At 39.4% G+C, this 16,575-nt stretch overlaps 1 protein-coding gene across 4 annotated transcripts in view; it reads left to right on the top strand.

The window, feature by feature from the left end:
• Positions 1-16,575, top strand: part of DYRK1A (dual specificity tyrosine phosphorylation regulated kinase 1A) — a 150,092-nt gene that overhangs the window by 48,032 nt on the left and 85,485 nt on the right. For 3 of the 4 annotated variants that reach the window (XM_015063163.3, XM_027041616.2, XM_027041615.2), the window contains exon 2: positions 6,294-6,379. The exons of the other annotated variant lie outside the window; for it this stretch is intronic. In XM_015063163.3, coding sequence (XP_014918649.1) covers positions 6,370-6,379 — 10 coding nt within the window. In that variant the 5' untranslated portion in view covers positions 6,294-6,369. The remainder of the gene's footprint in view (positions 1-6,293; positions 6,380-16,575) is intronic. 4 annotated transcript variants of the gene reach the window in all.

Below are 16,575 nucleotides of genomic sequence, written 5' to 3'. Positions count from 1 at the left end.
GTTGCAAGCAATAGAAAAGAGGTCCTAGGTGATTAAGGTTCTAGTTGGGAGATGGGGGTGACGGTGACACGTGTAACCTGAGACTGGGAATACAGGAGGAGAAATGGATTTTTCCCCCCAGTCCTGCCTGGTCTTTCCCCCCTTTTTGTTTTGAGCAGGGGAGAAGGTTGAGGAGATTGTAAATTCAGTTTAACATGCTCCTGGGAGCACTGGCTTTGGAGTCCTTTGGTTGGATTTGAATTTTCTCTTTACCGTTAGTCTCGTGCAACTTGTGGAGACTCCACTTCTCTGGGCTTTAGTTTCCTCACCTGTAAAACAGGGATAATAGTACTTACTTATATAATTATTTATGGGAGTTAAGTGAATTAAAGGAAAATATGTGTACAGTAAAGATAAGACATCTATTCAGTGGTAACCAGGAAACAATAATGCCTGGCACATTCAAGCCTGGTTTACTGGGTGGAAATGTGGGCCCGGAACTCTGCAGAGAGAGGCAGCCAACCCGGTACCTTGTAAGAGCCCATGTAGCTCCACATATAACTATAATACTGGTGGACTTTCATCCTGCTATCTTAAAAATGAGCCTTCTGGAACTTAGGTTCGCCTGTGATATATTTCTTAGTATCTATTTTATTTGGTAGTCACTTTCTCATAGTAGGAATTAGGTTTCTGGAAAGTTTTGTGGTCTGAGAATTTGAGGAACTTAGACTAGATGTAAATATGTTGGTAGTTGGCCTATTTTGAATTCGTGACAGGGCACCTGTACTTGATGCTTACTGATCATGGCTTCCTCCCAGAAACTTTCTAGTCAGTCTCTCCTCTCTGGTTTTATTTTTTTTCAACTTTTTTTTTTTTTTTTTTTGGGGGGGGGGACAGAGAGAGACAGAGCATGAACGGGGGAGGGGCAGAGAGAGAGGGAGACACAGAATCGGAAACAGGCTCCAGGCTCTGAGCCATCAGCCCAGAGCCCGACGTGGGGCTCGAACTCACGGACCGCGAGATCGTGACCTGGCTGAAGTTGGATGCTTAACCGACTGTGTCACCCAGGCGCCCCTCCTCTCTGGTTTTAAAAACGACATTTGTCAGTGCATTATGTTACAAGTAATATGCACATGAGGCATTTCCCTCTTGTTTTCCCGTATGTATTGTTGTATACAAGTAGTGCCTAATTTTGTTGGCATTTGAGCCCAGATGTAGATAGCTCCAGAGAGGCTAAGTAACTTGGTGCTTGAAGTAGCAAAAATTTGGGGCCACGTTTATGTAATCCACTCAGCTCTTAGTTCTTCAACCTTCTCTTTAATGTTTACTCAGGGTTGTGTTTTTTTCACATAGTTTCATGAGAAATCACATCTTCCTCTTTCCTTTAACATGTATGTATCTCAGGTACCTTCACTTCCAGTATGCCATTGGAGTCCTATAATTGTAACCCTTCTTTTTTTTTTTTTTTTTATCTTGCCCAAGGTGTTGATGCTGTAGTGACTTACCTGCTTTTGGTTTATACCTTCTTTTTAGTTTGCCTCCTTTAATATTGTTTGGTAAAGGGAATCTATATATCAGTCCGTTATATGCTGTGATCAGATTTTCTCTGCTAGACTAGAGGAGAGTTTCTTTTCTGTTCTTCTGAACTGAAATGCTTTTTACAAATTAATTTACTGCCTATGAACTGTACTTTATGTTTGGGACGGTTGAGGTGGAAGATTGAGTATGGGGTCTAGAAATCAGACATAGACACCCTTTGATTCTTGGCTCTTTGTAATTTTCTCATGACTGTTTCAGCGCTTATTAACGAGGGGCATTTTGGTGTGAGACCAGAGTCCACAAGCTGTGACCTTAGGCCAGGTAGGCTGATCTCTGAATTTGCTCTCCTCATTGATGAAATGGAAGTAACATTGCCCACTTGTCGGGCTGTCAGGAGACGAAGTGTGTCAGCCTGTGTACAGTGTCTCAGTCGAGTGGTTGGTGCGTAGTGTTGAGCGAACGTTTTTTTTCCCCTGTCGTTTTGCACAAGATTTCTTTGGGATTCTCCTGTGCTTTTTGCCTTCTTAATTTTTTTAAGACTGTGACTGTTTCTAGGGGTTTTGGTGGAGTCCTAAATCGTCTTGGTTTTAAGGATTTCACCTGAAATCCTGGTTAGCGAAAATGCTTTTTTGTCTGTGTTATTTGGTCATCTTATTGGGAATTAGAATTAATAGATTTCTTTTCCTTGTGTTAGGTTATCAAAACCATATTTAAAACTTTTCTTTTTGCTTTGACTCCTTTGGTTATCATGACTCTAGAAAACGTGTTCCTAAAATTGTTACGTGGAAAAAGAAGACATTTCTTCTGTCTTTTCCTTAATGTTAGTGTAAATGAACAGAAATTTACAAGGAACACCAGTCACAGGATAGTTTTTAGATAATCATGTTGTAATTTCAATGCATGGAATCATTGTAGTCCCTGATTTCATTTTTGTAGCCTATTCTGTTTTGGGAGTGGGTAGCTTATTTTCAGATTGGCGTCTTCTGAACTATCTAAATTGCCCTTTTAAATCCTATTGTGTATTATATTTTATTTTTTCACGTGGATTAATTTTTTTTTTTTTTTTACAACGTTTATTTATTTTTTGGGACAGAGAGAGACAGAGCATGAACGGGGGAGGGGCAGAGAGAGAGGGAGACACAGAATCGGAAACAGGCTCCAGGCTCTGAGCCATCAGCCCAGAACCTGACGCGGGGCTCGAACTCACGGACCGCGAGATCGTGACCTGCCTGAAGTCGGACGCTTAACCGACTGCGCCACCCAGGCGCCCCTAATTTTTTTTTTAAAGTTTATTTATTTTGAGAGGGCAGGAGGGGCAGAGAGAGAGAGGGAGAGAGAACCCCAAGCAGGCTCTGCATGGTCCTTTCAGAGCCCAGTGCGGAGCTCAGTCTCACGAACTATGAATGAAATCATGACCTGAACCACAATCGAGAGTCGGACCCTCACCTGACTGAGTCACCCAGGTGCCCCTGGATTAAGTTTTTTAATTGTGAAATACACATGTGCGAATATACATACCATGCAAATTTAAAAGATGTTTAAAAAATAGCTGTGTGCTTCCACACGGCTTAAGAAATAAAACAGTCCCTACCAGTACTTCCGAAGCCTGTGTCGGGCTGATTCTTTTCACCTGCTGCTTGTGATATACCTACTAATTTATTTTGAAACTGCATACACGTTTTAGTTGTATGTCATTATAAAACATTGTGACATCAGAGAGGAGACGTTGTATCTTCCACTTAGTTCATTAACTCCTGAGTTAATCTGGATTTGCCATATGAAGCTAATGTGTTCATTTCAAACACAGTTTTGCCGATCTTGATCTTTGAGGATTAGCATTAATTTTCTAAATCTCAATCCGTCACTGCTTTTAATTAGGTGTCTCAGTGTTCTCCCTCGCTCTCCTTCACCTTATCCCTCCCTCCTTCCCTCTGTAGAGAGAGACCCGTACTAACAGATGGAGTCTGACGCCTACCTGGGCATTCCGTGCATTTAAACTTCCGTGCGTTGAAATTCTGTCTCTGCAGATGTGCTCTAGGTTACTTTCATGCAGTGATTTTCAGACAACTAAACAAATGGTTTGTAGGTTTAGCTTCAAAAATCAGTTAAGCTCAGTTTCTGGGTTGTTCATAGACCGTTTTATTGCCTTTGGCAAAATGTTTGCTAAAACATACTCTAAAAGATCTTGAGGATTATAGGAAGTTCCTGTGGTAGGGAGAGTAGAGGCTTTTCATTAGCATCTAATTGAGCGCCATCATTTGTGAATGACTCCATTTGTAGGGGGAAAGGTGAAAAATTCACTGTGGGTTTTTCTCAGAAGAATTTAAAATATGACTGGATTTTCAGACTTTAGAAAGAAAATTTTGTTTGTCGTTTGCAAAGTCCATCTGGTGTTCGCTGTTACCTACTTATTGTCATAAAACCCTGACCTCGTAGGAGCAGATTTTTTTTGAAAAGTGACCGGCCTGAAGGATATATGGAATTATCGGTAGAATCTTAATTTCAAGTAGTCCAAGGTCAAGACTTACGGAGTTTAGTATCGCTCAGTAGATGACGGTTTGGTTGCCGCGTGTGTCCTCAGCAAGTTTCGTAACTTGTAGAGATGCTTTCCCTGTTGCTAAAGGCTGCTTTTCAAATGAGTGGTGATTAATGGATGACTTTTCTCAATCGGACAGGCTTGAGGCATGCTTCTTCCGATCCTCAGATACGTAGTCCGTTGTGCCGCTGGCCTGCCCGCATTTCTTACCTTTAGATATTTAATACAGTGATGGAATAATCTGCTAATTTCTAACTGCTTTTAGTAGAATAAAAAGACTGCTAATGCTTTACCTGCTTTTGCTTTTTTTCTTATGAAGTATGAAGTATTTTTCTCTCGTATCAGCAGTGTCTATCCTTTTGAAACCATTGAAGTTGGCAAAGTGTCGGTAACATTGTAAGTTAACATTTTATAGGTGAAGAATGTGATGTTGAGAACCCAAGAGATTTGATAGTATATGTATAATTCATAGCTAGAGATTTAATTCACATTTCTTGTCTCCATGGTCTATGCTGGAATTGTAAAGACTTGACCATTCATGAGTGAAAAATTTTTAGAAGAGTATGTCTTTGATGTAAAAATCCTTAATCTTGAGGTTTCAAGTATTATTTTTTAAATAAAACTATTTTGAGATAGTACTTCAGTGTTCATCCCTCTACCTGTCCATACCCACCCCCTCAAAGTGGGCACCAGTCGGTTCCATGTCTGAGGTTTTACCGTAGAATCTAAACTGGAAGAGTGGTTCTTTAGAAGTGGAGTCTGGAATGTGGGTAGTGATTTTGGACATAGGCGGTTCCTAAGTTACAGATAATTCATACATTTAAACCTCTGTCCCCGAGCTGCTCTTTCCAGTTGCTGCTATTTGGAGTACAAATGTCAAGCTTTCAAAGAACTTGGGAGTTCAAAAATAGAAGGAGAAATGAGTGAAAAGCAGACATATTTGAGGGCAATAAATACACATTAAAATCTGTGACCATTTGCCTACAAACGTTTTTCTTCAAACAAGCTTGGTTGTTTTTACCTTTATTTTGTAATATGATTAGAATTCTACCAATTAGGGGTTCATTTGGACTAACTCACATTCTTGTTGAAAGTTGCAAATATTAAAGTGAATTATTTCAGTCTAGTTGATTTCTTTCTGTCACATACCTGACGTGAATCACACTGAGGCAGTAGAAGTTTTAGATAATAATTTAGGAACACAGAACTTACTTAGGAGAAAGGATTAGGAAGCAGGATGATTGGGATTCCCTAATGTAAAATTTAGGGAATTACAGACATCAGGATCGGAGAGAGTGCTAACAAAGAAAAACAACCTAGTTTAGACTTTGTTCAGATAGGGAGAGGATCTGCAATTGTATTCTAAGGGGTCCTCAGTGCCCATGACCAATAATATCTTTCAGTATCACTTAAGTTTCTTTTGGCTGGCCTGGGAACTTGGCCAACGTGAGCAGCATTACTTCATTAGTAATATTTACTGAATTCCACAGTATCCGTTGAAAAAGTAGGTTTGTAGACTGAACTCATTTATAAGTTAGGTTGTAGCCTGTCCTTGTCCTTGTCTCTCGTCTGTTATCACCTGCTCTCAGCTGATAACATTGCGGTTGCCATTGCTTTCCCATCAGTCACTATAAAATTTGCTGCTCATTTGTGAAATACCAATGGAAGCAGTAAATAGGAAGCCCGGTGCAAGACTTACAGTAAAGTAAGAGAAGCCACTTGGGGAGCAGAAGCGGCCTGTGGGCTTAGGTGGGGGCAGTTGAGCAGTGTCTCAGAACTTCATTGACAAATAACCTTGGTAGATTGACAAGTTAATCTTAACCGTCAGGCAAATCGAACTACCTCTGATAGTAAGCCATGATGAGAAGTGAATTCACATTCATACTGATTTGTGAATTGAGGGATATTACAAAATGTGCATTTCCCCCCCAGATAAATTACATAGAAGAGTGAAATATTGACTTTATTTCATACCTAGAAATGCCTGAAGTTTTCATTGGTGGTAGACAGATTTTTGAAACCTTTTCTCCCTGGCAATGGAATACATTACATTATATATATGTATAACGGATTTTCATTAATGAAAATTATTTTCAAGTAAGCTTAATAAATGTTAGTGTACAAGTTTACAGTCACTGTATCTGTGTTTTGGGGATTGTAGTTACGTTAGATGTTCCTCAATTAGGGGTGATTGTCTTGCATCCTTATCTCTTATCATAATCTGTTTTTCTTCACACAGTGTTATAGTTTTGCTGCTGGACTCTTCCCTCCCTCCCCCCACCCCATCAGGATGATATGAGACTTGAAAGAAGACGATGCATACAGGTGACTCAAGTTTTGAAATACAGTAAAGCTATGGCTGTCTGAGCGAATGTGGGAACTGGTGCTGTATTTTGAATGTGGGTGCTTTCTGATAAACATCGTAGTGGGGGGAATTATATTTAGATCGATAAATACAAAGATAGTTGTGATATTTAATAAACTTGACTTTGGGAATCTGTTTGATATTAGTGACTGAGTAGTGTGGTATTAACACAAGTACAGCATAGTAATTGCTAGTACTTGACTTTTTCAAAAGTGGTTGGTTGGCTAATACTTTGGTAAAATTGAAGCGCTTCTGTCAAAAACAAAAAAAATATTCACCTTTATGGTTGAATGCATGTTTCCTTCAGCTCCCCATTAGGATTGAGCAGATCTTTTAAGGACATACGGAGTAGGTGTTCGTGTATCTAAATTCAGACTGACAGTTAAAGTAAGGATATTATACCCATATGTATGATTCCTTGGAAAAATAAAGTCTGGGATTTTGTTTTTTTCTTCCCTTGTTCCCTCCTTCATCCTTTCCTCCACCCCTCTCTCTTTCTCTTCTTCCTTCCTTCTTTCCTTTCATCCTTTTGTTATTTGTATTTACATGGGAGAAGCAGTATAAAGGCATTTTTGAAAGAGTATTTTTGATTGAGTTATTAATTGAGGTGATCTTATGAATGGAAAATGGAAAAATGGAGGCTAGCCCATCTATGGCTGTGTTCACACTCTTGAAACTACAGGGTGGCTGATGGATAAAGTGGTAACTTTTAAACTTGTATATTCTTTAAATCACACTGATTGTGAGGCTTTTTGTTGAACCAAGTGCCTTATATTTGTAGACTTTGTCAGGATAGTCTTATTGGATTATGTTTATAAACTGTTTGAAAATGTGGTCTTTAACTGGGAAAGAAGTAATGACATAAACCTTACATAGAGATTTAATTGCATTACTGGTGTAGCTCTTAAAGTTTTTGTGACTGGTTTTTGTTTTTGGTGATCTATGCTTTCTAAAGGAAAAAATTACCTTTTTGACTTTAGAGTGGGATTCAAAAAAATGTCTCTACTATTTTGAATGAAGAAATGTGTTTTGAGTATATTTTTAAATGAAATTGTAGATGAAATAATGTTTTACATTAATGCGGGATTCACAGAATCTTCTGGTAATTCTTTTTTAAGTAAAAGGTGACTGGGTGATCCTCTTTGATCCGTCTCTCAGACGTGCGCCCTAGAGCTGCCCCGTGTACACGTTCTGGCTGAGGGGCTCGTAAAGTCAACGTGGTGCCGAGGCTGAGTGTCACTGTCCTAGAGAAATGAGTAGGAATATTTACGGAGAAAAACTTTAGAATTTGATGAAAATTTTGTCGTCCGATTTTATAAGTTTGACCTTTTGGTGCCGGAACAGTTTTCAGCACTGTCGGCCCGCGGGTTGCTTGTCGGGCACCATAGGGCACATTGGCTTTCCCAAGTAGGTGTTCACTTTCAACCGAGGTCAGTAGAGACACCAGGCATTTGTGGGATATCTCCAGGATTTATCCATGAATAGTTCATGATTTTGGTTGGAGATGTTCCTGCATGAAATTTTGAGGTCGTGGCAAAGTTGCTCTTTTCTTTCTCCTTTAATCTCTGTGAGTGAGATACAAAGGGTTCCCAAGCAGCCCTTTTTCTTGAAAGGCTTATGGATGGCATGAGGTGTCTAAAGAGTAAAAACAGTTTATTATAAAGGTTACCTAGTCACTTTTATGAATGCCGGAACACAAAAATTCTACGACGATTCGATTTATGATCTAATGCGGGCTCTCTCATTTGGCCTTGTGTTCTTTAAAAGTTATCAACACTTAGCGGCTTATGAGGGAAAAACTCAAGAAGGAAGATCTGACTTTCTCTACATATGTATTAGCTGTTGCTGTATTTCCCTTTTAATGACTTAAAGGTTAGTAATTGTTTTTGAGCACGAAGTTAGCAGCTGTCCCGATCATCATTAATTAAGGCAGCAGTCACTCTTGTGTTCCTGTGCGCACATTTTATTGTACTTCACCTGATAGAACTTGACCACACAAACGCTCACGAGGAGTTCTTCCGTGAAAGCTATTTCTGGAATGCTGCTGCATACTCGAAAGTGGGTGTTCTGTTCTCCCTAGGCTTTCATGGCACTGACTCTCTCTGTTGGTTAGATGCTACGATGCCCTGCTCTGTCATCCCACTTGGGTGGTTAGGTGTGGGTCCAGAGCTGCTAGAAAGTGTGTTGAACTAGGTGTTGACTGATGATTGGTCTTTCAAAAGCAAAGGCTTTAATAATAGATTTTTCTTGAGCACCAAGCTAAAGTCAAACTTTGATGTACCTCTAGTACTTGTGTATATGGGTATTCTCATACCCTTTAGATTTGAGGGTCTTTTTGCATATTTAAAAATAAGACTATAAATGAAGTAAAATTGAATTGTTTTTAAATTTGGGGACAAAAAATTATCTGTGGCCAAACAACTGTTGGGCTCACGTTTGCCTTGTACCGGGTACTGTAACGTACCGTGATAGGTGGCCTGCCCACAAGGAACCCTGTGCCTAGAAGCTAATGGCACCGTTCAGCTGGGGAAGTGGGAAGATATGTAAACAAACGCTGCAGTGGATATTTGTCATCAGTTCTTAAAACTTCTGTATTGAATTCAAGGCATCTAGAGTAAAAACAGAAAGCTCTCTTTGGTTAACAGCATTCACAGTACTTGGCCCTCACCTGACCCCCACATGCCGACATTTCGCGAATCTACTTTCGTGTCCTACTCCTTTCTCCTGAGCTCCAGACTCCCGTGGCTGCCTCCTGGCTGGCTGTTCTGCGCACATCCCTGCCCTCCCATTCATTCCCGTTAGAGATGAGTGACAGTCTACCCAAGCACACCGTCCTCCTCGGAGCCTCGGAGCATTCTTTATCCTTTTGAATTAAGAGGTAACCACGTTTCACTTATTCAAGATGCAGAGGGGCACTTGGGTGGCTCCGTTGGTTGAGCTTCGGACTCTTGATCTCAGCTCGAGTCATGATCTCGGGGTCATGAATTCGGGCCCCATGTTGGGCTCCACACTGGGCATGAGCCTACTTAAAAAAAATAAAAGATGTAGAATCACTTACTTCTGAGATTGCATTTGGAAAATGCACTGCCTCAGAGATTTTGGTGTACATTAATATAAAAGCTCTTGCATGTTTTTTTCCAGTTTATTGGATAAAAGGACCTCCCACTCTTATTTGTTATTTATGCTCGTGGGTATCCAGTGGAACATAATTTGTGGAAAGCTGTTGGATATAGCAGTCGATACCATTCTTGATGTTGGCATCGTCTTCTTTAACAATTAAGATTGTCGAACAATAGTGATAGGTTAGTCATTTTAAAACTTGAAAGAGTTCTGGAACATATAGAACTACAACTCTTTTAGGTGGAATGCCTTGGAAATTATTTTAAATTGTGCTGATTTGCTCATAGGGTCTTTGTCATATTTCTTAAGCGTATGAATTTAAGTGCTTAAAACTAATATGGCAGAATTTGAAACTTTAGATTCACTAATTCATCTTATTATTTATTTATTTAAAAAAATTTAATGTTTATTTATTTTTGAGAGAGAGAGAGACAGAGTGCCAGCAGGGGAGGGGCAGAGAGGGGAATCACAGAATCCGAAACAGGTTCCAGGCTCCAAGCTGTTGTCACAGAGCCTGATGCGGGGCTCGAACCCACAAACTGTGAGATCATGACCTGAGCTGAAGTTGGACACTTAACCGACTGAACCACCCAGGCACCCCTCTAATTCATTGTAAAATGTGAGTTTTCTAGGGCAAGGTTTGCATATTTAATAGTCCTAGGAGTATGGCATATTATTAGGGTAGCAGTTAGAAGTCAGATCTGTAAATTAAAAGAAAAAATGAACTTCTAAATCTCATTCAGATGTAGGGCGCATTGGGTTTGCACATTTTAATATTTTGGCACATAACTGCCAGTTTGCCTCCTTTTGGGATTGTTCTTCACACAGCCCTGTGCATCTGGTCTTCATGTTTTTCCTTTCTGTAGCTTCTACTCATTTCTTAACCCTGGGCAATCAGATTCCACTTCTAATAATTCAACAAATTTATTGTTTTTGGTGAATGGTAAATCCAGTGGGTTTATATTTTGCTCTCAGTCTGTTACTTTTTCTCCCCGTTTATTAAGTAATACACAGACACTGAAGAAATTTGGAAATTTGTAAGAATAGAGAGAAGTAGGAGGAAGTAGACCCAAAGTTCTGTCCAGTTCACACTGGCACGTTTCCTTTCAAGTTTTTGTTTTCTGTGCCATTTTTGACATTCAGGATGGTGTGCTTGGGTTAGAATGTATTTTATGTTATTTACATATTCTTTTTTTGGCTTAGCATTGGATCATAAATATTCCCCTGTGTCATCGAAAACTTAGCTAAGTTAGTGATCTGCTGTCAGATCACTTGAAACTTGAAGCAAATCTGGAGCATTCGGAACTGTAGCTTTTTTGAGGGTGAAGTACTTTTAGAAATGCACTTTAAAGTGTGCTGATTTGAGGATGCTTCATTATGTGATCATTTCCTAGTTGGGTATCTCCTATTTGACATTGTTTTTAAATTTTTCCTTTCCTTTTTTATTTTAAAGTACTAACATCTGTGCACAAATGCTTGGTTATGTGTTAAATTACTTTCTTATAATTGAGTCCTAGGAGTGTGAGTATTGGGTTATAGAGTTTTGAAAACTTTTAAGGCCCTTGATACAACTTTTCAGAAAACTCTTTGGTAATATGTACCAATTTATACCCACTCGCATTACATGAATTGTGTGTCTTCTGATATATCTTTGTGAGCGTTGAGTATTACAGTTAAAAATAACTCTAATTCAGCTGACAAAAAGAAGAATCTCCTATTTTAGGAAATACAAAAGTAATAGTGTATACTCAATAGAGGAAAAAGTTTTAAGTTCTTCAGAAATGTCTAAAGTAATCATTGGTGCCTGGCTGGTTGGAAGAGCATGTGACTCTTGATTTCGGGGTCGTGAGTTCAAGTCCCACAGCAGGTGTGGAGATTACTTAAATAAATAAAACTTAAAAAAAAAGAAGAAATGCATCAATTAGGCAACAAAGCTAATAGTTCGGTAGATATTCTCCTCCCAGGTTCTATCTTTCTAGCAAGTCCTTTTTATTTAATGCTTTTATGGCATTTGCACTCGTTCGCTTAACTGTTGTTTTGTCCCACCTGGTCTGACAGTTCCCCAAGGTCAGATGGCTATGGCTTATTCTCTTTGTGTACCCTGTGTCTGTTGAGCAGGGTTCCTGGGACATAAAAATGGCTTGGTGAATTCTTTGCAAAAATAGTAACTTTCGCCATCCTTATCCCTAAATAATATTTTAATGTGAGCGCCTGCTCTAATACGTTTCTTAAAATGGTTTTAAGACTTCCACATTATCTTCCCTCTCCTCTCCCTTTAGTATTTCATGTTTGTATTATTTCAGCTTCTAATCGCTACGTGGAAGCAGTTAATGATGATATGACTAAATATCACATGAAAGAACATACGATATTTATGGGAATGATGAGCAACCTAAGGGTAGCCACATTGCAGAGTTGAATTTCTTAGTCCTTAGGGCCTTTGTTCTAAGACCCAGATGCGACCAGATAAACTTACATTTGTTAATTTTAGACTTTAGGGATACTTACTATACGTATCTCCAAAGAATGTTTGAGTTCTGGGAAGATGACAGCAGGACATAGTTTTTTGAATCTCCACAGTTTTCTCTAAAAACAAAGTAACTGGAACAGCAAAACGGATACCTCGTGGACACCACCTCTACAAGATGAAGTGAACGGTGTCCCCACAGACCCCAATGCAAGTGGGTGAGGGCCAATCTCCAGTAACTACAAGACGTGCATGGTGTCTGTGCTTGTACAGAAGGAGGCAGCAGGCCGTCTGAAGGGCCTGAGAACAGGAGATCTCCAGCTGGATCGCCAGCAAAAACCCCTGGAAAGGGGGGCCAGCAAGTTTGAGAACAGGAGGGGAGACCAAGATGTTTTCAAGCTTCCAGGGTGTATGGGGCGTGTGGCGAGTTCTGAGGGTCAGAGCCGTCTGGTGCCTATGAGCTTTCAAAGACAGTTGAAGCTCCTTTCCTGGCCAAAGCCCTGCACTTGAGGAGACACTGCTGGGAACGGAACCCAAAATAAGCAGGATGGCGACGGTGGGGCAAAGGGAAAAAAGGTCGGATGAAGTGAGGGAAGGTGAACACACAGGAGATCTCACTTACGAGGCTGTATTTCAGTACCCTTCATGGAGACCTAAAAGGACCAAAGCCAGAAAAGTTCTTCAGTTTTCTAAGTTTTTTTATTTTAGGGGTGCCTGGGTGACTCAGTTGGTTAAGTGTCTCACTCTTGATTTCGGCTCAGGTCAGGATCTCATGGTTCGTGGGTTTGAGCCCTGCATTGCGCTCTGCACTGACAGCGTGGAGCCTGCTTGGGATTCTCCCCCTCCCTCCCTCCCTCCCTCCCTCCCTCCCTCCCTCTCTTCCTCTCTCCCTCCCTCCCTCCCTCCCTCCCTCTCTCTCTCTCTCTCTCTCTCTCTCTGCCTCTGCCCCTTCCCGTGCTCATGGCTTCTCTTGCTTTCACAGAACAAATAAGTAAACTTTAAAAAAAAAAAAGTAAAAATAAATGTTTTTTATTTTACATGAAAATGAGCAACAGGCAAGGATTGCAGTCATATTTCCCACAGAGCTTTTGTAAGAAGAAAGGAATAAGGAGCAGAGTAATATTTGTGCAGACAGTGAAAGCGTGACAGCGAGAAATGTCCATAAAGCTAATGAAAACGATAACCTAGTGTTTTAGAACAAACCCAAATTTAGAAAGCGATACGAATATGAATATAAATCCGGATAGAAATCCTAGAAATGTGGTGGTAACTGAAGAAACGGGGAGAAAGTCATTAATAAAAATCTAGAAGCCTAATTTAGAAGGAACACAAGAGTGAACAAACACAATAAAGAATTTCTTTAGCGAACTGGAGATAAATAGAAAAAAAAAATTAAAAAAGAACTGAAGAAAAATAACCATCTAGAAAAAGGTGACAGTTATTAAAGACAGGCAGTAAGGTTTCAACATATGGTAATAAGAAATCCTGAAGAACAAAAGTAATGAAACTTAATATATACTAAAAGTTAAATTTCCTGAAATTAAAAAAAAAAAAAAAGGATTTGCCACCACATTTTGAAAAGGTATGTTGTATACTTGTGTTATATGGGTCCAGAAATGACCCAACATGTAGACCTATTTTTAAAAATTACTGGACTTAAAAGATTCTTGGTGGGGCACCTGGGTGGCTCATCAGTTGAGCGTCTGACTTTGCTTCAGGTCATGATGTTGCAGTCTGTGAGTTCGAGCCTTGCATTGGACTCTGTGCTGACAGCTCAGAACCTGGAGCCTGCTTTGGATTCTGTGTCTCCCTCTCTCTCTGTTCCTCCCCCGCTCACATTGTCTGTCTGTCTCTCTCAAAAGTAAAGATTAAAAAAAAAGATTCTTGGGGTATCTAGGCAAAGACAAAAGTCATTATTAAAGGGAAAGAATAGGGGTGCCTAGGTAGCTCAGTTGGTTAGGCATCTGTCATCGGCTCAGGTCATGATCTCGTGGTTCGGGAGTTCAGGCCCCACGCTGGCCGCCGGGCTGACAGCTCAGAGTCTGGAGCCTGTTTCAGATTCTGTGTTCCTCTGTCTGTGCCTACCCAACTTGTGCTCTGTTTGTCTCTCTCTCTCTCTCTTTCTCAAAAAAACAAAAAAAAAAAAACATTAAAAATTTTTTTTAAGGATTTAAAAAAAAATAAAGGGAAAGAATAATTAGATTACTTGATTTTGATAGTAACACTTTATGCCAGAAGCAGTGGGGTAACCTTTAGTATTCTCAACAAAAACAAAAAAAGAAAGCCTGGAATTTTATATCCAGCTAAATGGACTAAACTATAAAAACAGACAAAGTGTTAGGAACACAGGTATGAATTTGGGGAACTTTGGTTTCTTTTTGAGCACTTCTTGAGGACTCTACTGGAGAATAAACTTGGGCAACCCAGAAAGACTGCAGGGACATGGATAGAAGGGGAGCGTTAAACAGATGCTTGTGGAACTGAAAGTGGATGATGGTTATCTGTGAGTGTGTTCTAGAATGCCCGTGCTCTCTGCAGTGAAGGTGCAGTTCAAATAACTGGAAAAATGAAAGAAGAAAGTTGCTGATTGCTTCCTAGTTCTTCATGGGGAGTAAAAGGGTAGTACTTCAAATGAGATGCTCGGAGGAGAGGACAGTTTAGGGGAGACCGTTACTCATTAAATTTTGGTGAGGATTTTAAGTAGGGGAATCAGCGGGGCCTACTTCTTCAACTCAAGACACGTAATGAGAGGGAAGGAAAACAGAAGAGGTTTGGGGCTGGCTATGCCAGAAATATGTTAATATAGAACTAACTATCAGAACAAAGTACAGAGCTCTAAACCTGTTTCTTGTGGAGAACTAGAAGCATAACGATGGTAAGAATACCTTGTAATACACAGAGTACATGGTGTGTACATAGCGCATGCCCAGGAGATGTGCTCTTATTTTTATGATTAGTGTTCTCACCCCATCCAATCGTTACCGTACTATTTATGTGTATTGGGGGCTTGCATTTTCTTAAATTTCTCCTGAATTTGAGAAATTGGGATGTCTTTTCAAATTACACGTTAATGTCTCAAACTTTATGTTAGGCTTGTATTACCAGAGTTAACAGTCCGTTCGAATTCATATCTCATTTACATAGCTTAAAATTTGTGTTGAAGGACTGTTTTATCTATTATTGGGATTATGCTACTTTGTGGCCTATGATTTGGACTGTGGAATTAGGCAGAAAGCATTTCCAGGAGCAGGGTAGGCGGAAGGGGAAAAACTGATGGGTAAAGGGTGTTATTCTTGGAACCAAGATAGATGAAAATTAACATTTTGCTTTTTCATACTTATGAAATGATGAATGTATAACATCCATTTTTACATGAATATCTTGTTGCAGTTATTATATTTTTCAACAATATCCTTCAAAATTGAAAGATACCTGAAATACTTAAGCTCTTCTTTTTCCCCATTGAGTAAGACACAACATGTTTGTAATTTTTTTCTTCCTTTGACAGCAGGGACTTTTTCCTATCCCCTCACCTTTCTTAGAAGGTGGGGGGGGGGGCGGGGGCGCACGCACGTGTGTGTGTGTAACTATTCCATGAGACATAATTTATGTGCCATAAAAATTTATTCATTTTATGAGTAAATTTGAGTTTTTGTTGAACTAGCACTTTTGTGCAGCTCTCACTACCACAATCCAGCTTACATACTGTTACTTAAAAATAACTCAAGTTCAGGTAGAACTTCTTTAAAGAAGAAAGTGAAAGTCACCAGTGATCCTAACATTCAGATTTACTTCGTGTGCTTTGTGGCTCCTTTAGACCATATTTAAGAAACAAAATCGGGGCCATATTTTACTTACTTTTTATAGTCTTTTACAATTTCAACACTTCTCCATCATTAATATTCTTTTATAGCATCATTTTTAATGGCTAATTGGTATTCTACAAATTAGTTACTATTTAACCTATTCCCCATTGTTGCTAATTAGTTCATAAATAATGTTTAAGTGAACATTATTATGTAGTCTTTTTGTTCCTCTTTGATTTATTGCCTTAGGTCTAATTCCTCGAAGTTGTAGTTGTTGAATTAAAGGATATGTACATTTTAAAAGACTTATGATACATATTTTCAAATATGTTTTAAAGTACAATTGTCACTTCTACCAGTTACACATCAGAACTTTCCCATGCTCTAGAATCCTGGCGATTTCAAAATGTTTGTTAATTTGATAGACACAGTAACTTAATTATTTTCCCTTGCACATGTTTGAATGTTAGTGAGACCGAGTATGTTCTGTGTTATTCATGTGTTATGTTTTATGTTATTCATATGTGAGTTTCCTTTCAATATTCTTTGCTGGTATTTTTTTGAGGTTTTTGTTGTTGTTGTTGTTGTTGTTGTTTTAATTTGTAAGAGATCCTCATTGAAGCTTTATTGTAATGCCAAGAACTGTTACAAGCAATTTACATTTTTTTAATGCGTGTACTCTTCATGGTAACTCTGAGAGAGGCATGATAAGCCCAGCAGGGATTAGGGGGCCTGCCCCAGGTTGATCCTGTGAATGTAGCTA

This window comes from Acinonyx jubatus, chromosome C2 (genome assembly GCF_027475565.1).
Source record: "Acinonyx jubatus isolate Ajub_Pintada_27869175 chromosome C2, VMU_Ajub_asm_v1.0, whole genome shotgun sequence".
NCBI lineage: Eukaryota > Metazoa > Chordata > Mammalia > Carnivora > Felidae > Acinonyx > Acinonyx jubatus.
The sequence above is the reverse complement of the archived record's forward strand: the minus strand, read 5'-3'. Positions and strand labels throughout refer to the sequence as shown.